Genomic DNA, 26,627 nt, shown 5'->3' on the forward strand with positions numbered 1-26,627 from the left:
TCTGGACAAACTCTGTTCACATCTGCCTGAGGTTAAGCCATTTTTCATATTTACCATCTTTGCTTCTAAAGTTTCGCCTGTATTAATGTTTGCTTTTGTTTTCTTTAAATCTAAGAGTCAATTCCTCTGACAGACAGCAAGAAAATCCAGAGCAGTTTCTTTTGTAAGAAAGTGAAACAGCCCACACTGCCAAATTGGATCATCATTGTGCTCATTACACAAACACAAAAATGAATGCAGCGTGATCTAAACTCGCAGTGCCTCGGCTGTGAAAAACAGAGCTGAGCCAAGAGTATTGATCTCAGTCTGAATTTATGGATTGCCGTGTCTAAGTGAGTGATGGAGCTGTCGGACCGTCGGTCTCACCTGACAAGCACCCACATTAAAAATCCTGATCCCTGAATTCCACCGGCGTCATGTTTAACTATCGCCATCTATCACGGTAAACATATACAAAAAAAGGTGTTTTAAATCTATTGTCGTGAACCCAATACACTATTGTTATCCTCAGTGTGTCTGTGAGTTAGCTTCAGTAAAAAATGTGTGAAAAAATGGAACGATCCAGTCAGAAAGCAGCTGAATTTTTTCTTCATTGTCAAGTGTTTCACCTCAGAAAATGACTCGGAATCAGATTTTTGCTTCTGCCATCTGAGGTTAAATTCTCCATCTCGGGAAGAAGCAGAACTAAGCACAGCGTGACAAATGCATCAAAAGGTACTATTGTAAGGCCCTGAAATGGCCTGTCATGCAGCAGCCTGTTTGCTCATCTACTCCATCACATCCCCAGCCATTTATACACTGAGCCTTGGCTAATGCTGATGCTCTCCATGTGACGCTGATGAAGAATAAGGCACTGGCAAATGCGCTTCCCTGAAAGCACTGCATCTTCTCAGGCGCTGCGAGAGACCACTGAGGGGCAGCAGAATTACACGTCAGTCTTTGTTTGCTCAACATTTTCCCCAAATGCATCTTAGGCTATTAATCCTGCTGACTTATGAGAGACCTCGAAGGATCCCAGGAGCTAACATGCTCAGTGTGTGTGGTCCGGTCAAAATGCGGTACGATATTATCCCCTTTTTAAAAAATAAAATAAACAGAAAATAAACATAATTCTGTGATATAATAGTGATAATTTCCCACAAATCTGCACTTGATTTTGAAATGCTGTGATATTGGGGTTCAGAAAAACACAAATACAACGCAACAGTGGAAAGAAGTCATATAACAATTCAGTTTATTTTATTTATTTTCCAGACAGACACATCGATTTCTGGACCACAGTAGAGGATGGAAACCTTTCACAGACATTTTTTTGTCAATATTATTATTTGAAAATACAAATATAAAATTAGACTTTCCACATTTGATATGTGAGAGACCCCCATCCATTATTATTATCATTATTATTTTAGTATATTTTACAACAGGGCTTGAGCAAGCCATATGATAACCTGAAAGATGCTTTCAGATGTCAGTCAAGTCTGTCTGTCTCTCGCCATAAAAAGTCGGTTAACATAAAAAAAAGGGGCAAGTGTTAGGAATGGGCAGACAGCGGTGGAGAGAGCTCTGCGCTCAGCCAGCGGAGACACGGCAGAGCCTCATATTGCAGGCCGTGCAGTCTGAAGAGCCTCTGGACACCCCTCGTGGCCGTGCGGTCCACTCCAACCGCGACAACACGCCGGGGGAGAACTTGCATGATGGTGAACCAATAATGATGAATGGACTAAATGAACCTGGGCGTGGCTGTGTGACGAGGATTATTCTGTATACAGCTGAGGTCTCCAGTCTAATATTATTCAGTTCAAATGAGCGTGAATTGCAAGTATATATATTCATCTATATACATATATATTGCAATTATATGTATATATTTGGCGATGAGCATGGCGTGAGATGGCAATGGTTTGGACTGGAGGGGAAGTTCACCCCAAAAACACAGTAGTACAGGCGAACTTGTGCCATTTCCGTCACCTTGAAGAGTTCAGTCCAGATTTGTGAACATGAACTGATCTTTGATATATTGAGCCAAAAAAAACGTTAAATAGCATTGTTAGCGAGAGTCACTTTGTGAACTGGCCGGAGACCTAACTTTGTGTTCACTGTGACGGTATCCAGTATCTCTCAGATATCTGTCTGGTTCTTTGCTTTTTCAAAAAAAACCATTAGCACCACTATGAGTAAGCCTCTTTTTGGATAAAAATGCTCAAGAACATTCAATGAGCCTTCAAAGTCTGTCTGATTCATTGGAAATGGAGCCTGTAAAGCCTGGTGTTCCAGCTTTTAGGAAACTTTTGTTCATATTCAGAAAACGCTTGTGAACCCAGGATGACAGAAATCTCATAAGCGTGTACGGTTTCAGGGTGGGATCCCCCCCCACCCCCACCTCGAACTGATGGGGTTGTTTGGCCATTGCCTAGCACTTGCCTCGAGATTCAAGTTTAAATGGATACGGTAGTACACTACAAATGTCAACACCTTCCAGGTTGACTTTTTTTCTTTTTTGATTATTTTTTTTTTCTTAAACCAAGTCCCCTCCCCTCTCCCCAAATGGATAAGCTAGTCTACTAAGATGTGTAACATTCATCAGCTGTAAACTGCTGTCAGTTTGAGATAAAATGAAATTACAGCAACAGAGCCATGCTACCTTAAAGTCCAAGCTACAGGATCACAAAACAATAGAAGAGTCAATTTTGATATTGTGTGAGGGAAAACAAGCCATTTCAAGCCTTCTTTCCAGTGAAAAAGGGTTAATTATAGACTAAGAGACAACAGGCACCGCGACAGCACAGTGTAGTGTGTGCTTGCTGTATATGCTGTTTGGAAAAAACGCCAAGAAAACTGGAACGCGACTGGGTTGCGTTTGAGTTAATTATACAATTAAAATATTTAAATGAACAGGAGAAATTTCTTTATTACTTTGAGAATTAAATTATAACCAAACTGTGTTCAGTTATTGTTCTTCTGCTATTAATACATTTCTTTTTATATTTCAAACAATAAAACTTTTTCCACAAATACTGCATTTTTCTAAAGTGAGTGATCACTCTACCTCGCTAAGATACTGACGTATGCGATAGTTGGCCGCTGCCTAATTTAAATTTTTTAAAAAGAACAATTTTACTTTCAGAAAGTAAAGTAAAGATCATTTACTTTCATGATTTACTTTAGAAAAAAAACAAAACAAGATAACTTATTAGCATCACTGACAAAGCTGCTGTGTACTCTATGTGCTGTGTGCAACTGAGCAGACTGGTTAGGAAGAAAGAGCGCACTAATGTTAACTTATTAACAACAGGGTAATATTAACCGTTAATTTAAAGAACCAGTAAATTAGCAAACAGAGATTATGCTCAAAAAGGCTCAACTGCATTCGCTGTATTAGGGGTCCAAGCAGCGCCTCCAGCAGCAATCCCATTGTTTTAATAAGTTTGTTTTTGCTCGTGTAAATCTAAACATGTTAAGTCCAGGCATTCTTTGACACAGTTGTTAATAATAATCTATTCTAGCTTGGCAATGCATCACAGCTTCAGGTTGCAGGTCCAACTCTGGACAGGAATTTAACTGTCTATTAATCAAACGTGACAAACTCGACACCCCTCAGCACCTGCTGATATTCCTCTAATGGTTCTCTGTTCAGTATTTGCAGTGTTTCTCTGTGTGTGTCAATAATGCCTCTGTAGTGTCAGAAACACTGTTAACAGATTCAAATAAGATTTTAAAAAAAGTCATTAACAGTTCCCAAATAAATAAGAGCTCAAAAACTGTATCATCTAAAAAAAATGACACCAGAGGAGCCTGGGATATCTGCAAAGTGTACAAACATTAAAAGATAGAAGAGGCTCTTTAAACAGCTCAGTGACTGATGACATATGTGGTAATAACTCGCATGTCTCTTAAAAAAATATGAAATATCTTAAGTAAAAATTGTTTTTTTTTTCCTGTGATTTCAGCTTGTGTCCCTCTTGAAAAAAAAAGGAAAGAAACAATCAAACACAAAAGTTTTGCATATCTAGCATTAGCATTTAAGGTAGTATGGCACACCCCTTTAAAAACATTCAAGGGTGGGGATCCAAATAATGCCTTGTGTACAATTCCATCTTACAGCAACTATTTCTCTATTGTTCATCCATGAGAGCTTTGGTTAGCTGAAACCATGTGAGAGTGGCAAAACCAAACCAAAAGAAAAAAGAAAAGAAAAAGAAAAAAAACATACAGGGAAAAATTACAATGAACCTCTAACAAAATAACTGTCTGCAAATACCAGAATAACATGATCGTTGAGAGAAAGGTATATCTCGACTGGTCCTAAATCCACTATTCACTACAAGTATTATATTAATGAGTCCTCTATAACATCTACTTTGTAATTACAGGAGATAGAAAAAGAGCGCAAGAGGGAGAGGGATAAATATGAGAGAAAGGAGAGGTAGAGCAAGGGAGAACAACAAAGAGCACTACACTGGTATCAAAGACAGCACTCTGTTTACAAGTTAACTGTGATTTCTTTACACACTAATGAAGTACATGAATGAGCAACAAAATATCGTAGGATCTATGAGGATGGGGAATGGAAAGAGAGAAAGTAATGGATGCACAGTACATTTTAATAGTATATTACAATTATTAATATATAAACCACAAAGTATCAATAAAACTCTGATTAAACTTGAAATCAGCAAAGAAGCATCTTTTTTTATAGTTTTGTGTTTCTTATTTTCTTTTACATTTGAACATTACAAGTTGTTTTTTTTTCTTCTTCTTCTCTTGACTGTTTAAATTATTACTCGATCACACCTCCATATCGTTTACTTTAAAAGTAATCCAGCATAGTTCTTTACCTGGTTGTTTTAAAAGGAAAAGAAATGAGACGAGACGCGGGTAAAAGGAAAACAGCAAACGCATCTGCGGCGGCATCGAATTTCAAAACTTGAACGCATACTGGAGCCTATTATTATGATTATTATTAATAAATCATCATCACGAGTAAAACCATCGACCACACGTACTGTGGAAAACCCGGTGCAGTGGTAGATAGTGAATTATTCAGTGTCATCTTTTGACCCCGTATTAAATATCGTCAGATGAGACATGGGTCTACTCTATAAAGAAATCCAAGTGTACACAGCAACATAACCAGTTACTTCTTCCCACGCTGTGAACTCGCCTCAAAACGCTCAAGTGTTTTGTCTAGTCGAGAACACGCTAGCTCCGAAATCCTTCATGCTATCCCAAAGCACAGGGCAGTTTCCTTTTTCTTTTTTTAAAAAAAGCCAACATATACATGTGCAAATAGAAAAAAAATGGCCTGTACTTTACAACTCACAGTGCAATGATTACTTGCTTAATTACCTTTCAGTGTTTTCATTTGTTTTGCCACTAGAATAAATTAAAGGAAGGCTGAGGTATGGTATCAAAACGTTTACTTTCCTAATTCACTCAAAAAAAAGAAAGAAAAAGATCTGAGTCGGACAACGAGCGTTACATAAAGACTCGAGCACAGAGCCCAGGTGTTGTGTTCCAAAGGAAAGAAAAAGAACTAATCGGGAACGTGCAGGATGAAACAAACATCAACATTGCAGCTAACAAGTTCCTCTCAAGAGTAGAAAAGTGTCAGGATGCGCAGAGCCTGCTTCAAGTTCTAATCTTCACATCTAAGTACAGTGTGCTTTGGATTTAATCATCTTTTTTTTTCTTTTAAACTTTCTCTTTGAAATGATACTGATACTGTAACAGTTAGACAAAAAGATACCAATCAGGCTCTTTATTTTTTAAAATTATTATTATTATTATTTCTCCAAAACTGTGTTGACTCACCGCTTGTAAATTTTGCTGGTATGACACTTGTAAAATTATTCAGCTTCAGTATTTACAGAGCAAGTGTGTGTGCGCTAGGCGTGTGTGTGTTCGTGTGTTTGTTTCCGTGTGGGGTTGTTATACCGTCTTCCAGCAGAAAAAAAAAAGTAGAATAATAACTGTTTACAGCTTTGTCTTCTATTCACACGCTATATGTTCTTTTGACACACCATCACAAAAATATGCTATTCTCTCACTGAGTTGGTTATATGCAGTGACTGGAATAATATGTACAGCTACATTTCTTTTTCTCAAGTTTGAATTCACAATGTAGTTATATGAAATTTGTTATAGCATATATATATATTTCTAAACAACAAAAACAACACTTATAAAAAAGGACCATAAAAATATTGGAGTCCTCTTTGTATTGCCCAAAAATAGGTAATTATGGTTAACAATGAGACATCACAAGAAATAAAACAGCTACTAAGATTTATTACTTAGATACCTTCTTTAAAATTTCCTTAAAATGTTTTTTTTCTTCTCCGAGTCTTTCTGCACTGAGCTTTTTTTTCTTGTGTTTTCTTTCTTTTCTTTTTTTTTTGCAGAAAGACTGAATGAAACATCCCGAGCTTTTTTCCTTTTAGACTCACCGGTACAAAGATGAAGACGTGACTTTGAAGATATTCTTGGCTATGACCGCCGTACTTCAAACGAAAAAAAGCAAAAAAAAAAAAAAAAAAAAAAGATTTACACAACAATACCAGAAGATAAAATAAAAACGACACAAAATTAAAGGTTCAACTAAAACGACTCTCTCAAAGCTAATCAAAAGAAAAGCTAACAGAGGAAGAAAGTAGGTGAATGAACTTGACGTGAAACATCATACCAAACCAGGTTGTAAAGTTATAGGAGGTTTGGATTATAGTACAGCAGTTGTTATTTTTCTGAGATGATAAACATTTTCTTTTCTTCTTCATATGGTTCCGACTTTCGTTCGTTTTGCCGGGGTGACGCTGTAGTGCTTGAAGTTGGATTAGCATCACCTGCACACAAAGCCAATTAGAAACTTCGTCCTGTCTTTCCTGGGCCACCAGATATACTCTGCTGGGTGATAAAGGAAAAAACACAACAACAAAAAAAAGAAGGAAAAAAAGGAACAACAGCATTAGAAAGCATACATTTAATTAGAGTAAGTCTCGAACATAAATAATACTCGCTGTGACGCATTTTGCAGGCTTGCTGAAGCATGAATAACTGGGATATGATTCTAAGAAACTGCTACAGGTCAAAATTTCCTGCAAGCATAACAGAAGCACCAATTACTGTAAAAACAGCCTGTCCAATAACAAAAAGTCTAGGCTGTCACAAATACCACACTATATACTTAAACGGCTTATTAATTTAGCATTTGTGCATATATACTGACCTGCCACTTTATTAGATATATCTGCTCATACCAATATCTAATCAGCCAATCACATGCCAGTAGCTGATTGGTTAGATGGAATTAAACCTACAGCAGCAGAAGACCACATTGCCTGCCACTCCTGTCAGATAAGAACAGGAAACTGAGGCTACAGTTTGCACGAGGTTACCAACCTCAAAAGTAGAAACTGGGAAAAAAATTAATTCATTCTAATGGTAGAGCCAGAATGTGGTGGAAACTACATGAAAGCATTGCTCTATCCTGCCTTGTATCAACATTTCAGGCTACGGGTTGTGGTGTGACGGTGATATTTTTTGCCAACTTTGGGCCTATTGGTACCGACTGAGCACTGTTTAAATGCTACAGCCTAGCCTACTGTTACTGATCTGACCTATCCCCTTTGACCACAACATACCCATGTTCGTTATCCTCGTTGACGTACCTAATAAAGTGGCAGGTGTGGTATATCGTGCTGTGGACTCTTGTAATAATTTTAAAAACGTACACAAAAATACATTTTATGCACATCAAACATCTACAAGTATCTGTAGGGCAGACAAGGTTTTATATATGACATTGTGGCTGTATATATGAGGGACAGTGTTAGCAAAAAGAAGGTCATGTAGTAATAAGCAATTCCCTTCCTCAAAGATTCTTCCTACACCTCGGCTGCTTGTTAGTGAAAGATTTTGCAGTTTCGATTTAAAAAGTTGTGAAAGAATTGTAATGAGAGTCCTGTCCTTGGACAGCCAGAGCTTAGGTCAAAAACACTTTAAACTGTGACATCCCCTCTGGTTGAATAGCAAGACATATGATTTTTCTACACAGACATGTGACTATTTTAGGATGGAAACATTTCAAAATGTCGAAAAGAAGGAGGAAAGAAAAACTGAAGAACCGGTAGTATGTGTGCGGGTAACCGATATATGAAGCTTTCCTTCATAAACAATCACAAAATGATTAAAATTCTCGTAATGTCTGCTAATCTTCTGTCCTTTTTATCAGTTGTATTTATTCGTTTTTGGAAAAAGACCTCAAACAAACCACCTCGCCACACTCACACGTTACTACCAGCTCTGTGTTTCCCCAAAGAGAGGTGAAGGAACAACGATTAATGCGATGAACACATAGTACAGATAGATACTGATAGAAATGCACAGTAAATAAAATGCAATACCTCTGATGAGATGGCAACCGGCCACCTGTTCAATGGTATCCATTTGTAAAAGCTGTCGCAATCAACGGGCCCTAAAAGTGTACAGTTAGTGCTTTTGTCAGTATGCATTTCAAAGAGAGAAAAGTGAGTATCATATCAACTTCTTTTCACAGCTAGCATGAATGTGAATGTTGTGATCATGTTGAGAAGCAGAGCAGGAGAATACTGAAATATCAAACCAACTCTTTTCACACTCTTGCAAAAAGAATAATTGCAACATTACAACAGGAAGAAAAAGCCACGTAACACTAAAAGATATTAAAAACAGTTAGATATGCTCTGTACAGTAAATGATTCATACTGCATTTAATAATGCAAGCTCTTATAACAATGCAGCACTCAGATTACAGGATCTAAATACAAAATATGTAATAATACACACAATCCCCATTCATGCTAACATACACAAGTGATTTCATCTGAAAGAATGCTGAGAATAGGATCATAAACAGCCTTCAGTAAGATCAGTGTGCTTCTGACTATTGAATGGCTTTTATTACTGAGGCTCACTTATCAGGACACTGTGAGCTTTCCTACTGACAGGTCTGTAAAAAATGATTGGATTCAAACACAACAGTGAAAAGGAGAGAAGCACTTTCAGCAGCGCTTGCTTGTCTTTATCACCTCAATCAGCTAATTGCGCTCTAATTGTCTTGCATAAAAAAACAGTTAAGTTCATTAAAGCTTCTTCGCAGTAGCTGTTTTCGTACTGGCTAAAGGGATTAATAAAATCAGTGGAGCGTGAGACAGAAGGACAAATCGGTGAATCTGAAGTCATCCGTGAGCTCCTGAGATATGACGATCTTATATGCGCTCGGTTCAACAGCGTCCTCGGTAAAGAAGTGAATTATGAAGCGAATTTTAGTTCTGAATCATTTCCTATTTTAATGTTCTGAATAGAGAGATCATCTCGGCTGGAGCAGGAAGTCAGAGGCCTGCTGCATCACCTCTCCTTTATTGATTCACTGTGATTCTGAAGTGGTGATTTAGTCTAGTAGTATTATGGGCAAAAACTGACTCTCTGTAGGGGAATCAGAAGGCCCGGCTTGAATAATGTTGGTAAAATACACCGCATATTCTTCACCCACCTCTTTCATAAATCAGCTGGACTCTGCTGCTTCAATATTAATCTCATCTCTTCTTAATTTTTGGAATTTTTGTGGTGGGGGGGTTGAAAGACTTGTTCTATTCTCTAACTCAGTAATAAACTATGGCTACAAACTGTTGCAACAAATGGAAAATAATTGTAACAAATGGCCTCATTTCCATCTGTGAACTATCTGCTGGTAAATCTGCCTTGAAAATGAGCCAGCGTGGTGTTTCATAGCAAATATTTTGCTTCCTACACTGAGACCAGCAGATTAAAGCAGATAGCCAGTGGACCTAAAACAATTAATAATAGGGGCTTTGCTCAGGGAGGAAAAAGGCTTTAAAATGTTGGGGGTTTTTTTTCTCTTAAGCTCTGCTTTGCGTGGATATCATAAATCAATTACGCACGGCTGCAAACAAGCTCTTTACCTGTTTTGTACATTTGTGACACTATCCAATAGCAACAAGGCATTACAGCCGTATAGTGCAAGCGTCACATTCACGACATCTTCGCTAAACCGCCGCACTTAGTTCAACTGATTCAAGCGCACAACGTGATAAATCTCCTGTGGTACTTCTCAGAAAATGTGTGATTTCAGAATGCAGCATAAGCCACAGTTTGCCACAAAGGCTTAGATTTTAAAAAAAGAAAAAAGTACCACAAAATACCACAACCAGAGGATCACCTAAATAAATAAATAGATAAATATCTGTTTACTGTAGCATGAAATTCAAGTTAATGATGTGGACTATAAAGTTTGGAACGAGCGTCTTCACCCTGTAGTCTTTTTGGCGCTCGCTCGCTGTACTAATGGGCTTGTCGTTATTCCGTCTCAGTTAAGCCATGCATTAATGAGCTTGTTCCAGAAAGCAGGTGTTATTTTTATAGTTTACACTGTGTCACTCAGTTCAGTCATGTAAAGCAGCACAAACATGCTCCGATGTGAACTGAAATCCTGCTGCACTTTGCTAGGGCCAGAAAATTCACACGGTAAAAAAATTTAATTACTCGGCGAGGTCGAAGGTAGACTAATGTACGAGTAAACAAAGTGCTGATTGGGTCTTCTTTCGTGGCGTTTGAGCCTTTTCCTTTATTGACAGTAAATAAGCTAAGTACATCAGATTTAACTTTGGCTCATTCAGTCTTTGGCTGCTCTCAGAAAACTGTCTTAGGAATGCTAAAAAACAGAGAGGGAGTAGTTTATGATGGGAACTGACTGCTAAATCTCATTTATTTTGAATGTAGAAATAATCCTTGTTAAGCCATTACATATGTCTTTAGTAAACTAGCTCTTGCTAGGTTTCCACCCTGCATAGACTCAAACTGCTGAAAGAGGAATGAATCTGAATGGCTAAACTTTCTTCTTAGAGTTCCTTTTAGAAGTAAAGATGTTCCTACTGGCTTTAAGATGATCTCTCCAACACTTATGATAATAGATCGGTTCACAGAGAACACGGAGTTTGAGAGCACAATTTTAATGTCTTTTTCTTCACCTTCAAAGGAAGGTGGGATTATTAGCACTCTGATGGGGAAATCCCTCACAATATTCTCTTTATTACCGTCACCTCTTCTGGCCTTTGTAGTCCTAACACTTACGCAGTGACTTGGCGACCAGCTGCTAACCGATCAGAGAGAAAAGAAAGTGCAACAGCATGTGGCTGAGCAAGCCTAACTGGACAAGGGCACTGGGAGACACAAAAACCTGTGTGGGAGCGTCGTCCTAGCGATGGAGTGAACTCCAGCTCTGGGACAGATGGGGTTCTAAAAATAAAAGAAATTTGTTCTGGGCAGGTGATGCAGGATCTGAAGTGAGGTGATTTGTGCAACAGCTAGAGGGGAAAAACATTTGCTTTTGATACAGATAACTTACAGAGCTGCGATGGGGTTTAACACTGATGTACTACATTATTATGGGAGCCCTGAACCTGACAGCAGCAAAAATTCTTCCCTGGATATTTTCTAAGAGGCCGGCAGTGATTACTTTTAGTCAATTCAGTAAAAGAATAAATGCTACTTTTTATGCAAACACTGAGCTGCTTTACAGAATGTTGCAATTGAAGCCCATGTGCATTTTTTTAACGTCTAATTTTAGTGCAGAAGAAGAAGCAGGAGGTGCAGTCGGAATTTTAGTACTTACTGTGATGCTGGGGCCAAAGCCAGAGCCAGGCTGAGGGCTAGCAGCACTGATGTAGTTGCCCACAGCTGAATCCTGGCTGCTAGGTCCATATAGGTCAGCCACAGGCCCTGGACTATTAGCGCCGGGGAAACCTCCGGGCCTTGACGGGTTGGCACCTGCATACAAACACAGCGAGGAGCGGAGCAGCTCAGAAACCCCCAACAAAGATCAGTATATCCTTACTCTTGTGACTCAATGGGCAAATTGAAATCAAAAGAACGCATTACTGGATTCATACGTTTGTCTTGAAGGGCTTGCTCATATTACAGGTTACTGTATTTGATACTGCGCGTTCAATTTAATTTGTAATCCACTGAAAAATGGTGCAGGATTTTGGCTTAATTTCATACCAAACAAGCAAAATTAGAGGTGAATCCAGTATGAGATTCTAAATATAATCTACATGCTGCGTGTATTATGCACGGGAATAACATTCACTTTGTATAGTCATGCACAACACAAAACAGGCACGTTGCTAAAAATACTTCCATCATGCTAATAAACTAGTAAGGTTGCAGTGTAAATGTTGACATGCATAATGTGAAGGAGTACTTGTACAGCGACATCGGCTGTAGCATAAGTAGAGGAACAAAGGATCATGAGGATCTGAAATTTTTGGTGAGCATTCTGAGCCCCAGAATTTGAAATACTACCTTCTATTTTCTTATATGAAAATCTACTAGGTATATCCCCCCCCCCCAAAAAAAAACAAACCAAAAAACAAAAAACAAAATCATATAATATTTAGCACTTTTCAACTTTTTAGTCTGCAAGAGTAACTTCCAGCATAAAATAAAATGGGTATGTCAGGCAAGAGAAGGAGGGAAACGGAGGAAATATAAAAGCCTGACCCGAGTTCGTCGGCAGGTCCAAACTTGTAGGGTGGGGGATAAAAAAGAAATACTGTACATGACTTACCACCTTTTGCCCTGTGAGTAAGAGCAACTCAGTATAATAAAATGCCTTTTGAAAATCCATATGCCTGCTAAAGGCCAATAACACTAGCAATACAAGGAAAAACAGCCAGGGAGAAAGAAAAATGCAGTGATCTCTTAACAGCAATCTCCTTTGCTGTCAGCTTCGCATAACCCTCCATCTCACCCTTATTCACAGACAAACTGTGAAAAAAAAACTGTGCAACTGCATTAAAAAGAAAAATCCTCCGACCACAGAAAATGCTCCATCTTGTGTATATATATTAGCTCATGAACCCTGTGATGCCTGAGAGGAGGTCTTTGTAGAGCATGGAAAAAGACACAGTGTGACTGCTGTGGCTCCAACGCGCTGATGGAGACACGCACACACACACACACGGTAAACTAACTATCATTGTCACCTTGTTTAACGTATCACCGCTCCATCTATCAAAGCCGCAACAGACAGGTTAGGTTCACTGGAAGCACCTCAAAGCATGCTTCAGATATTTATGTGTGGCACTCTAGGAAAATGAAGCCATCTCACTAAACATATATCTAGTGGAGTTGACACTGCTGTAACTGTAAGGACTTTAAACGGAGAGTTGCTAGTGCGCTTATCTTGCCCACACAGCCCCCAGTAGGCTGGCTTATTATATAATTAAGGATTTTTTTTTCCAGTTGAAATGGCAATCCTCATTTCCTATAACTGGTGATTTTTATTGGAGTGCAGCTCACCCTTCTCTCAGTGAAAGTAATTTTTTGATGTAGAGGCTGCAGTGGTTTGTGCATTTAGCCGAAAGAACGCCAAGCGGGTCAGACTCCACTGTAACTCATTTTTCTGTTATTATCTGGAATATACATCCTTTTTTCATAAAGACAAAAAAAAATGATTGGAGAGAAAATGATCGAGCTTGTGTTTGTAACAGATACAATCAGTTATTTAAAGAATTCATATCTTTAAATCTAATTTTCTGCCCTTTGAAGGGAGGAAGCTTTTAATCGGTTCTGTTCGTTTGTCTGTCTGCTTGTTAGCAATCTAGCGTCCAAAGTTTTCAAGATATCATTTTCAAATGTTGTGGGATGGTAGATACCAATAACAGCTCAAGCTGATTCAATTTTAATGAAAATTGGTTTAAGGTTAAGGTCACACTAAATGTAATTTTTTTTTTTTTTTTTTTAAAAACCCTTTATATTACCCACAATTTTTTTTATGGATTGTCTTCAAATTTTAGAACAGTATACTAGGCTTCGGAGGGCATGAGTACCTAGGTTGGCTAAGCATTTGACCTTGACCTTCATTGTTAGCACCAAGGTCAAAGTTGACCTTGAAATAAAATTTCAAGAAACCATATTGAATAATATATCTCATGAAAAAGCATGGAGAGAGATTTTTATTATTTTTTTAATTATCTTTTTTTTTTTTTTTACGTCCTGCGACGATGATAGCCCTTGCACTTGGTGGGAGTTGCCATCTCCGGATGTTTTTGTATTCTTGTGTAATTTATAAGTCAATTACATTTTTGTCAAACATTCTGATTTAATTTTATCTCCTTCAAAACACCCACAACTAAATGTCTCTGAATTTCACATAGGCTCAAGGTTGGCTGCAGATTCCAAGTCTATTCCACAAACAACGCCCACGTGCTACAACGCAATTAAGCTACGCTGACTCACTCAGGATTTGAACGTGCCCTCTCAGGTGAGACAAGCTTCAGCTTCAACAACTCAAAGAATATTTCAGGGGCCATGCGTGCAGCAGAGACATATTCATTAGGTGCTGCTAAAGAGCTGAGGCAACATGACTTTTGACCAAAACACCTCTTTACTCTTTACTTAACTGCTCCAAATTGCCTATCAAATACTATAAATCAGCACGTCACTTAGCCTCACAATCGACAGACAAGGGCGATTGATGTGTACTTGCAGCGATGGGAAGAAATCAGCTCTTTCCCTCTGCTATATAGATGTTTATCCCATCAAACAGTCCACGCTGCTTAGCAAATCTATAAGAAGAAAAGTGTTTTCTCAAATAGTTAGTGCTGATGTTGCTGCCTCATGTGCACAAGTATTATCACAAAAGCCTCCAACAATTCCTTTACAACTCCACAAAGTTACATCTCTGTAATTTGTTGTCTTTAAAAGGCTCGTCTTGTGCATTTTTTTGTCTGCTAGCTGTACTAAAGGTTACACAGACAGCCTGTAGTAAATGCCAACATCTGCTGGGGGCAGCTGGCCAACACTTTAACCATTAGGGTGAAAAATCTTGCCCGCACTCATGCCCTCAGCCCAAAAAGACTGACAGGACAAATCGCTTTGCTTTCTATATGTATATTTGTCTTTTTTTTTTTTTCTTTTTTTTTAAAAAAAACCCAGTTATACTGTTGGGTGGAAAGACAGCCAGAGTGGTGGTTGATTGGATGATTCTACACTGGGTTCCCATGATCTCATGACGGTATTCCACTAAGCAGGAATTTAATGAAAGAAACACTGTTGGGACGTCAAGTCTGTAAAAACACAGTCAAAAGACCGCCATCACCACGACATGCATTTGACATAAACACTGTTATTTTAAAAGTCAGCATATATTAAAAATTCCTGTCTGCTCTCAAACAAAAAATATCAGGTTGAAATTATATTTAATTTATCTGCATAAAGCTCGCAGTTACTGAAATCGCAACATGAACTCCATTTGACTTAGCCTCATCCCTTGCTTTTTAACAGCTATGATTACATAAGAGAGAAGATCAGAAAAAAAGCACAGAAGAAGAAAATGTGCTTGTGTTGCGGAGTAATGGCTGTATTATGCAAAAAAAAAGTTGTCTATTAAGTGTTCAACACTGTACAGCATTTCTACCAATTTCACACACTAATAATACGGCAATCACTCTTACACTAAGAATTCCTAAAGGGCTTGACAAAAAAAAAATGGCACTCACTCCCACACTTGCTCTCTCCTTTGCTGTTCCAAATTAACATAAACCTGAGCTCTGTCAGAGTGGCCAGTGTACTCTCAGACATCATCAGTAGTTATTTGGTTCACATGCAAATGAAGGATTACATTCTGTATATGTCGACCCCCTTATGTGCAAGCAGGGGCTGGAACATAACTTCACAAAGAAACAAAAGATCTACATTAAAAACTGGAGAAAAAAAAGGAGGAAGAACATGCAATACTACTTTGTCAGCAAGACATTTTTTAATCATCATTTTTCAAAGGGATTTTTTTTTCCTCAACAAAAGTAAGAGAAAATATGTATATGTGTATAAAAAAGATTAGATCATCTGCATGGAAAAATGTCATGAATCAAACTGAAAAGTCCAAAATGTGGATGAGATAGATGCTCAGATACAAACCTGGGTTCTTAAATTGATCCGGGCTGTGTAGGTGCTGTAGGGGGGAGTTGCAGGCGGAGGTGGCATGCTCACTGTGCAGCATCTGAGCCGCTTGGGGCCCCAGGGAGCCATAGTCAGCAAAGGAGCAGGGCCCCCCCCTCTGGTCACTGGGCGCAGAGTAAAACCCATAATCGGGGAGGCCTGGGAGATACAGTATAGGGTGGGGAGGGGGAGGGGAGGGGACTCCATCATTGTGGAAATCAACTTGTTCATTGTCATAGTCAAAGTGTCCAGATTGATAAGCATAGCTCGATGGTGCTTTACACCATTTTAAGGTCACATCCTTATATTTTGTCTGCTTTAGTTGGCCCTCCCTGCCCTCCCTCCCCAGCAGCTCCTGCCATGTGGCCAGACCCCCTGGCATATGGTCCGTGTTTGCTATGTTCAGCTATATTGTATATACACTAACTCGAAAATAATGGACGTATAAAATAATTCCATGAAAGGACATAATTAAAAACTGCTCATTAACTTAATTGAAATGGACCAAAAGCAATAAATACAAAATACCCAGTAAGGCCACAGCTTTGCATAATTGACCTGTCCCGGTGTTTGTTTGCAAGCATTAATGAGTGAGCTAAAAAAAATAAAATAAATATATCTAAGAATCAGGTCAAAGCAGGTCAATACATTTCTCATTTCAAACCGACAGTTCTTACTTGACGTACCTGAAGGAAGCTTTTGTCATTTAAATGAAAAGAAACACAGAAGCGCACTGATCGATAATTAATTTAAACCCCTCGTTTTTTTTTGGACCAATAAAAACTGATAAGCTTTTTATGTGAATGAGATACAGACACGTTCATGTTTATTGATGATAAGAATTCTCAAGTGTACTAAGTACTCTGAGCACGTCTCAGATTGGCCTCTTCGAATTCTTTCTTTGACACAGATGGTGGATTATCAACAGTTTAGAAAATGTCATTCAGCAATAAGTCGTGCTGACATTTATTGCTTGTTCTCTTAATCTGTGGCAAGCTGCTCATATAAAGAGTGCAATTAAAAGAAACTGCTCCTTCTCACACCTCTTTGATAAGAGAGTTAATCTACTCAGGAGGGACTGAGATTGGTGACACCAGCTTTTCCATGCTGGGTTTCCCCTGCTGTGTGTTTGTTTTTTTATTTGGGTCCTGGAGCGAATAGCCATTCAAAGCCACTTCACCTCTACCCATTCAGAGTGAGACAGTCCACTTCTGCCAAATGGAAAGTAAGCACCAGCCATGTTTCTCCCCGCCAATGCTTTTTAGCACTCTGATCTCACCACTTGTGGGCTGTCTGCCCACTCATCAAATTATAGGCTCCAAATAGGGCAGGCTTCCCACGTACGTCACATAATGCCTGACACATTGAACAAAGCTCAAGAAGCAATCATTCCATTTACTTCACTTAGAAAAATGTCACTGAAAATTGATTGGCCTTGCTAATGAGGAAAAGCTGGATCAATGGAATAATTATAATGGGGAAAAAACATTGACAATAGCACAAACCACGTTATTAGGGATTCATAAGGAATCCATTCCAAATATATCACCAGTTTAAAATGGTGCAAACTCGCCTTGTGAGTGTACAATAAAAAAAAGTCACTTTCATACGATATAAAACCGACAATAAAGGCAGCTGAAAATGAACCATATTGTAATCAGTGTGATCTTGTGAAGTAGCAGCATTAGGAAGGTGTAGATGACATGCACACTCTCGAGTAGATGTAGGTGATTTGCTGGATTTAGATTGATAATTACTGTTATTATTGTTTAAACAAAACTGACATTAAACTACGGTATTAGGGCTACTGAAGCAAAAATAGTGTTAAAAGCAATCAGCTGAAGTGGGTGCATCTTTAAACCTGTGGCCAGGGTTGACATGAAAAATAACGAGAAGCCTTTAATTTGAGGTGAGGTTCCAACCCGGTGAGACCCTTTGTGTTTTTCTAAACAACTTTCCTGCTTACCCAGAAAACTAAAGTTTTATGTGAACAGAAGACTTTTTTTGCCCACTGGGAAGAAAATTTGTTCAAACGTGACAACTGCAACCAACAGTTGCAGCCAGAGGTCTTAAAATGATGTTGGATGATACTAAAAGAAGCTCACGACAACAATAAATGGAAAACTGCAACACAACAGGCCAAAAACATACAACAATCAACTGGGTTGAGGATCAGATGCAGATCCATACAGTTTATCACTCATTAAAAAACGAAGAAGAAAAAACCCAAACACATGCCAAGGACAATAAACACCAATCTTATGCAATTTAGCCTTTAAAAGTATCAATTACCACAAACTGGGTAGGGCTCGGTTAGAGAAAAATAAGGGAATAAGGCACTGCAAATACTGGCAAATAAAATCTGAAACATTTAGAGCTCGCTGTTGGTGAGCGAGGCTCAGGTAGGAAACTGGCTTTGTTTGGCACAGGAGCACAACAGAGACACAAACATGCAGGCCCACACTCGCAAAGCCATATATTTTCATCAGTGGCTATCTGATCTGTTATGCAGGACGAGAATGGGCAGAGTGTGCCCACAGCTGCATGAGTATCACCGATCATATCGCTGTGCCTCAGACCGTCCCACTATTAATATTCACACAATCTATCCAGAACAATGGGCCTTTCTTGGACTCCTTTTTTCCACTGGCCACTAATTGGATGTAATTACTCATCTACAAAACAAATGAGCGTGTTGAGGTTGCCTTGGAGACTATATCAGGGGACCCAGCAGTGCGAATCGTTCGCAGGGCTTCATTTATACTGATAATTATCTCCCCTGCCCCCACCCTCCTTCCCTTCTGCCCTCAGTGACCAAAACCGGCTGTGAGGCGATAGAGAGGGGAGTGTCTTGCAGTCATCTGTTACTGACATCATTGGGGTGGCTCTCTTTAAGTGGATAAATGCCCTGTTCTCAGTCCCACTTTGCCAGGTGACTGCCTTTAAGGAGGAATCACAAACCTTGAAAGTAGTCTTCTTTTTTTCCCCACAAGTTGGAAAATAAAAGAACCCCATAATCAGACTGATGATAAAATATGGCCTCGTGGGTCTTCAGGATGTGAAAAGGTTTACCAGGAGTCTTTGTCGAGTTTGGGATCATTCTCATTTTAAAACCAGAGGAAAACACTTTGTCCACATCTTCTAATGTACAAGGGTTCGCTAAAAGGCCTCTGTTTGGAATTCTGATCGTCACCAAAATATTGACTTTTCATGTGCAAGAAGCTTTGAATATACATGAACATATCTGTTATTTACGCAGTCAACAAATACCAGGCATTGGGGAATATAAAAATCTATCACCAAGTTCTGCAAATAGAAATTTTCATGCAGCCACTCCTCCCTTTCCCTTGCGGCGCCAGCAAAATTCCTCGGTGGCCATCAAACCACATCACTCTGCAGAAGATGTCAATAAACCTGACATGCTGCTTCTCAAATTAGCTTTGAATTTTAGAGCTACCATAATTAGCTTTTCCATTTTCACCAATGTCATTTAAAAATAGCGTGAAAGAAACTAACAGCTCTTTTGCTGTCTAGCCTTGCTTTCACTTTCCATTTGAAATAATCTTTTCTGAATGAATGGCTGAGTAATTAACAGCACTAGACACCCTTTTCAGAGAGCACAGACATTTCATAAATAATACATATTTAATGTCTTGTCATTTTGTGTTCAGAGAAGCTTGGCTAATGAATTTTAACAGATGATTTCTTCTTGCATTTACTCACCCATACTGAGGCCTCTGTTTTCTTTACTTTTCATTTTATGCCTGCTCTTGCCTTTTCTTGCCACTCGTTCCCGTAATGGGCAAGCTCAACAGAGATATGGATTTACCTTGGGGAACGACTTGTGGAAAGTGCCAAGCGCCAAGAGAAAGTGTGAGCGCAGAATCACGGGCAAAACAACGTGCAACAGAGAAAGAAATCTGCTCGCAATAATTTGCAGCAGCAAAGCCCAGACAGGCCATGCTAAATGATTTTAATGCAGATTTTAACCTGTGAGGGATCGGGTCTGGTTGGGACTGAGAAAGGGCGCTCGGTTATCGACAGTCGGCGCAGATTATCCCATCGTGAGCAGCCCCAGAGCTGACAGCGCTGGCCTTTTGGCTAAACACATTTTTTTCAAACATGTCTGGTCAGGCTTAAGTGGTCTGAAGAAATCTAAGATTCTCTGTGAGTGAAATCTGAGCGCGATGCTGGCTACGTCTAATGGTCATTTAGACACAGAGGGAAGAATATATGAATAAATCAAAGAGGAACCGACTCTTAGAGCAATGCTTACTCAGAGATTGTACGTTAATGGGTTGCTAAATCTCACATCCATTTATTTCACGTGTTATTGTTAGGGTGGAAAAGACTGCAGATGCTACTTTTGTCTGCTCCCTCGTTCACAAAGGGCCATCACAGCAGGGTCGCATGTCTGAGTTTGCAGTTTTCCCCCGGATGCCCTTACCAACACAACTCTAAGGGGATTTTTGTCTCTGACTGGAAGTAAACCAGCAACCTTTCATTTGCACATGAACATGTAAACCACTACAGTATGTAGCCACACAGTGTGGAGAAAACTATGCAATGTGCTTCTTTTTGCAAAGTAAGCATTCTGCAGTGTTCTGCAATAACCACATAATGCACTATCGTATCGAACACATACTATATTTCTAAGCTGAAGTCACAGAACTGACAGCAAAATACCTTCCTAGCATTAAGTTTTCTTTGAAGAGTGTGTTATGTATGCAGCCCCTGGAGGGCAGAGCGGTGATGTCCCCGAAGGCCTGTGCCTGTAACCTCAGAGCATCTGCTCCCCACAGCTGTGAACCACCGCTTTGTGGTGGAGGTGCAAAGGGACGCTTTGCCCTCCCCGATGTGTCAAATCTTTCCCTGGGCCTTAGACAAAAACCCGAGCAGGATGGGCTTGGCATGCCTGCTCATGTTATTTTGCAGCAAATACATGTAAAGTGCTTCTGGCCTCAGAGCTGAGCTCTGCAGATTAGCATCTGGGACAAATGGACCCATGCTCACTAAGAGCCAGACTGATTAAGCCTCGTGCACATAGCCAGTCCTACTCTCCTCTCAGGCACTGCAGAAGATCACAGAGCTTGTTGGGAGGAAATTGATAATAATCTTAACTTGGAAATGACTGTCACTTTTCCTTTCTTTTAATCGCTGGGAAATAAAAGAGGTGGAAGGAGAAGTGAGATGAGAAAACGTGAGATCAGAACAAAGAAGAGGAGCAGCTAACTGAGGGGAGGAATGGCTTTTAAATGATGTGACGACTATCCTAAATCCCAATAAAACTGGCAGGGCCACCTCTGCAATTTATACTGCAGCACAATTTATTCATAGGGCTGGCCACAGCCACTCTATTTCAGTTTCGAGCACCTGAGTCAAGTCAGACATACTGTACATAGCAAGTACCCAGACCTGTAAATGCAGTTAGATGTGCTTTGTGTACACTGCAGGTAGAGCCGAGATCTGAGACTGACATTTGAGCTTCTCAGAAAGCTCAGAGGGACTCAGGAAAACACTCAACCAGAGTACACTGGGACCTTTGAAGTTCCCTGGACTGTCAGAACCATCTGCATCAGTTGCATTTTCTCAGTTTTCATCTGACAGCGCACAGGAGATTTCACATAAGTCTACTTTAAAATGGAGAAAGAGTACCACAATGAGGAGGAAAGAAGACCTTAAAAAGAATGGCTAAATTACTAACTTTCTCCATGTGTTTTATTCGTTAGATATCCATTTATAATATTCAGAGTGATGTTCTCAGCGTGCATTTCAATGGTCAGGTTGTTGTTGACATGTATGTCTAATTTTTACCATTCAGTTCCCCAATAAACTACCTGTCGGTCTCAATAACTGTGGCAACAATGGCTCTTTTTCTCTATTTACTGGTTTGTTCTTCACATACACAGCAGAGGTATACAGGCGAAAATACAGGCAAATAAGTAATTTCCTCAATGCTAGCCTTAATATACAGATGCTCAGCCTTTCCAACTGCTACAATACGACTCCCTTTTAAAACGTCCACTGGCACCCAGTCATAGCTTGATACAAGCCTAAAAATCCAAGTATGGGCTGGCACCTTTCCACCTCCAGGCAATGGTAAACTCTGTCAAGTAGCCACATCTCTCTGATCTACCTCTCGCCTGAAGCTAGTTTCTCAAACGTCCCCAAAAACACACATCAAGACTACCCCTCAAGCGTTGTTGCACTTGAGAGGTGCAAGATACTACCTGATGGGGATCAGAGTAGCAAAAAAAAAGCACCTCTTCAAATGCACACCAAACACCAACCTTTTGCAAAAAAACCCATTTGGAATTACACCAACCACCGCTTTCGCTTTTTATTAGCCTGTCTGAGTAGTAACCGTTAACTCCGTGTTTTATTTTTTTCCCCCTGCTGACTGGCAGTTTTTATTGCCTGGAAACAGGCAAGAAAGGTAGCGCAGTAGTGTTAAAATATATAGTGCAAAAAAATAAGATTAAGCAATAAAACACATGGTAATAGATCAAAGAAAAAGTGGCACAGGCCCACTTAGCTGTGTCTATGGTTTCCTGCAGGAAGCAGGCCACTGCCATCCAAAATACACCTTGTCATCAGCAGTGGTCTGTCGCACAGAGAGAGGTCAGCATGCTGTCATTCTGTCTGCTGAGCACTGGGAGTCAGGCGAAAGTGCCCTCTGTCACTGATGGAAAATGTCTTCCTCATTTTCACAACACTCTCTTTGTGTATCGCTGCCAATCTCCAAACAAGCCTCGACCTACACAAAAAGCTTTCCTGTAGCATTCCACTTATATCTCGTGATTATCGAGTGTGCATTTTTACTTTTATTTAAAGCCTGTGGCATCCGGTTCAGGTGAAATATCATCGCCGATTCTTCTCTCCTTTTTGGGTCAAAGTCCACAAGCACATATATAATATGTGGTGCTCTATGGAAACTGTAGGTGGAGTCAAAGCACACGGAATCCACATGTACGTCTGCACTAAACGTGGAGAATTTAGCAAAAATGAAACCAAGAGCATTGCTATTCCTGGACTGACACCCCGGGCCGAGCGTGCTGCAAATTATACGTTACGATGGGATGGAGATGCAGCAACGTTCCCAGACGACACACACAGAGAAGAAGGTCAAGTCTAAACAACCTGTGTCCTCTGTTTGGTTTGTGTCTGCGCAGAGAGGAGAGCACTCCATGTATTATTCCACGCTGCGTGTTAATGGCGTCATCTTGAGGACTTCTAATAAATCATTAATCAATCATTTGCGACTCAAAGCCACGAGATGGAGAGCTGCGCTCGTTGGATCGTCAAGAGGCATTTGTTAAGTTTTTCTCCTGAGAACAGAGCGGATACTAAATGGCAACAATAAAACAGAATACAGCTGTTTTAGATCTGCTGACATTTTATGAGCTCAGTCAAATTATGCTCATATTCCACATTTTGCTGCTGTTATTATTGTTGTTCCATTTTCTGCTTTTCAGACACATTCTGCCATTTTTCTGAAGAGTTCTCCTTAAACTGTCTCGTGGCTGTTTAAGTACTCTAAAACAGGCCCATGATGTCACTGTTTTTCACTCTGACACCCCTCCCCCTCCGCCCCTGTTCATAATCATTTACTTGTCTCCCTTCCATTTGCAGCTGTCAGAATTAAACTGTACATAATAGCTGCCATCACGTCTCTTGCTTCCTGGCTGCTGCTAACCCCAAATCAACATTCCTGCTTCTTAGTGATGTTCATTGCAATTGTTGGTTAAGTTCTTTGTTTTCAAAATACAAAATCAAATAGCTTGATGTGAGAGAAAGAGCATCTGATTGGCTTCCAGTGTTCCCTCTGTTGATTTGAATTAAGTTCAAATGAGAAGAAGAGCGTGAGCTTGCTTGTCTGCATTCGTGTGTGCGTGCGTGCAGGTAGTGTGCGCCCGTACTGTAGCTGTCAGTGTGTTCATGTGCAATAGTGTGCATTTCACATCACAGCACATGTCATTAAACACCAATTGTCTCCTGACTTTATATCTGTAAGCCACTGCACAAACCAGGCAACATCTGAGTTACAATTAAAACACATTTGCTCCAACAAGCTTCAAATAGTATGTCTGATTAGGAAAGACAGTTTTTCCTCACTGCCTGGAGGCTGTGTGTTCAGTCAGGGGAGCTATTATTGACAGCTATTGAATGATCTACAGTTGTAAGGGTGGGGGAAAAAACAGGATGTCTAAATGAAACCGACAAGTTGATCAATGCTGTTTAAGACAGAAAGAAACTTGCATCCTGTTTTTTTGGTACAAATCTCTTGGCAGATATTCATCTGCTTGCGAATGGGGTGTGTGCTGTCAGAACGCTTTCCTCAAGTGCGTGTGTACTTAAAGTTGATCTCTACAAGCAGGCAGCTAAAGCACCGACTAATCTTTCCAATTTCCCTATTAAACGTCTGTATTTACAGATATAGAGCAACACAGGATAAGCTGACGTTCGTAAAGAACCGACACAACGGTGATCACAAAGGCACCCGAGGTTCACAGTGCTTTGATGATCAGGTTGTAAGAAAAGTGTCTGGGAGCAAAAATGACTGCCATTACTGTACTCCACTGCTTTCTCCTCATTTATTTCTTTTAAGAGACAATCCACCATTAGACCAAACATTACGCAACTTAGTTTAACCTAAATGACAAATATCTGGACGAGGCAAAGGAAAATGTCCATTCAGGTAGTTTAATACTGAGACAAACTGGAAATTCATTACCTAGCTTCATGGATGACAATATTCTCAATTTTTGAATCTGAAAATATTTATAGACATACTCTGAGAAGAAGATATTAAGGAAAGACTTTTTTATTTGCCCTAAGCTGCTTTTAGATCAGATTTTCTTGCATGTGTAACCATTTCTTATTAATGCTAAAACCCTGAGAGCTTCGACTACAGATGTTTTAGACCGTGGATCGCCTCTTCATTAAGGTTTTGCTTCAGAAATTTCCTCCTGGGAAGACTTTTACTGTCTCAAAAGTAAACAGGGCTATGTTATCATACATGAGCGGAATTCGTATTAAAATTTGTCGTGCTTTGTCATCAGCCCTTAAAAATCTTCCAGATGAGAGAATTGGAATTAAAGCTGCCAGTTCATGTTTTAGAGGGACCTGGAGCAGCTAGGGCTATGTCTGAAAGGATGTGTATGTAGATATTTTGGATTAAATATGTATGTGAGCCTAAATTCAAAATGTTGCCAAGTGTGTTGGGGGCTGAGGGAACTATGTCTATGGGGAGAAGCAGAGCAGGAGAAGTTGAAGAGAGCAGCAGCCACACAGAACATGGACAGAGCGTTTACCTGGCCCTGTGCTCTGTGGGTACGCCAAGTAGCCGCCTCTTCCACGGGCCCCCCTACCTGAGCCACGCGCTGCCGCTACTGCCGCCGCCGCCACCGGTCCATATGCTGTCGCTGGGAAGCCTGCAGGCACATATACACACACATATACACACGCACATCACTTCGTGCACAGAGATGAGTACCTCCCAAAGCTACAGGAGAATGTTGATACCAGTGCTGAGCTACAGGATAAAACTATAGCTTTCACAGACAGGGGCTCGTGTTAGGTCGACATCTGTCAGCAGTCTCCTACAGAACACAGAGTGAGATTCAAAACCCCGCAGACCTGCTCGATCCACACACACAGAAACAAAACGATAGCCACGAGCAACTCACGGAATAAAACGAGCTGAGAAAAAATAGAGACACATAGGTCAGCTCTGTCAAATCCAACCTGGCATGTGAGAAGGTTGAGATTTTAAACAAATCACCTAATAACTCAAATAAACAATCTCCAAATTGTTTCATATACACAACATTTGATTTCTATGTATTCGAAATGTCATGTTTAGCAATATAATCCACATGCTCTTATTGTAAAGACTATATTTTTGGACTCATACAGAAAAATATGCTGATGACGATACATGTAAGAATGAATATATGAAAAATGTATGACTTCAAACTATATAAAGGTACATTTCTGCAAATGTGTAGGACTGTATTCAGCTACAGCACAAACCCGTGTAAGATCTCTGATTACATTAGTGGAAGAATTTGGCTCTGGGGGTGTTTATGTCACATGCTTTGGATGAAAGATTATAGCCACTTCTGAGCTGCATAGACATGGGCATAATGGCCCTACCTCTGGGGACCATCCCTGCATTTTGTTCGGGAGTGCTCCCAATTACAGTGAGTGTCTATGGAATCAGAATAATCCACTGTAATGCAGTCCACATTTTGATTTTTGATTTTTTTTTGTCTGGCTATTCGGGTGGAAGATATATAGCAGAGAAAAACATTTCCCACAATCAGATGAAGGCATCTCTTGGATGATTTGTCACTCAGAAATTTCCATCTGTGAGCTTATGTGAAGACTGAAGAAGTCTTTTGTGTTTGTTTATTCTCATGTAAATACTTTACTTATGTAAACATTTATACTCCGACGCTGAGATTCTTTAAGCTCGCCACTTTAAAGCACATCTACAGCATACACTCACTCAGAAATCAGGCAGTTTGTGATACGCTAATAAAATCAAGGCTTTAATTCCATGCAAATATAAATCCACTTTTAAAGGGTCTGATTATTCCAACAAATATCAGCCTAATAATCAG

The 26,627-nt window shown here is 39.8% G+C and overlaps 1 protein-coding gene across 7 annotated transcripts in view; it reads right to left on the bottom strand.

Moving 5' to 3' along the window:
- Positions 1-1,217: 1,217 nt before the first annotated feature.
- msi2b (musashi RNA-binding protein 2b) overlaps positions 1,218-26,627 on the bottom strand; it is a 266,007-nt gene continuing 240,597 nt past the window's right edge. The window contains exons 11-15 of one of the 7 annotated variants that reach the window (XM_084941766.1): positions 25,371-25,433; positions 15,979-16,158; positions 11,669-11,823; positions 8,403-8,473; positions 1,218-6,900 (exon numbers count right to left, since the gene is read on the bottom strand). In XM_084941766.1, coding sequence (XP_084797892.1) covers positions 8,432-8,473; positions 11,669-11,823; positions 15,979-16,158; positions 25,371-25,433 — 440 coding nt within the window. In that variant the 3' untranslated portion in view covers positions 1,218-6,900; positions 8,403-8,431. Of the gene's footprint in view, positions 6,904-8,402; positions 8,474-11,668; positions 11,824-15,978; positions 16,159-25,313; positions 25,434-26,627 lie in introns of all 7 variants that reach the window. The other 6 variants (XM_084941764.1, XM_084941765.1, XM_084941769.1 and 3 more) reach the window with 6 other exon arrangements.

This window comes from Perissodus microlepis, chromosome 10, assembly GCF_051167445.1.
Source record: "Perissodus microlepis isolate ML-2025 ecotype Zambia chromosome 10, ASM5116744v1, whole genome shotgun sequence".
Lineage (NCBI taxonomy): Eukaryota > Metazoa > Chordata > Actinopteri > Cichliformes > Cichlidae > Perissodus > Perissodus microlepis.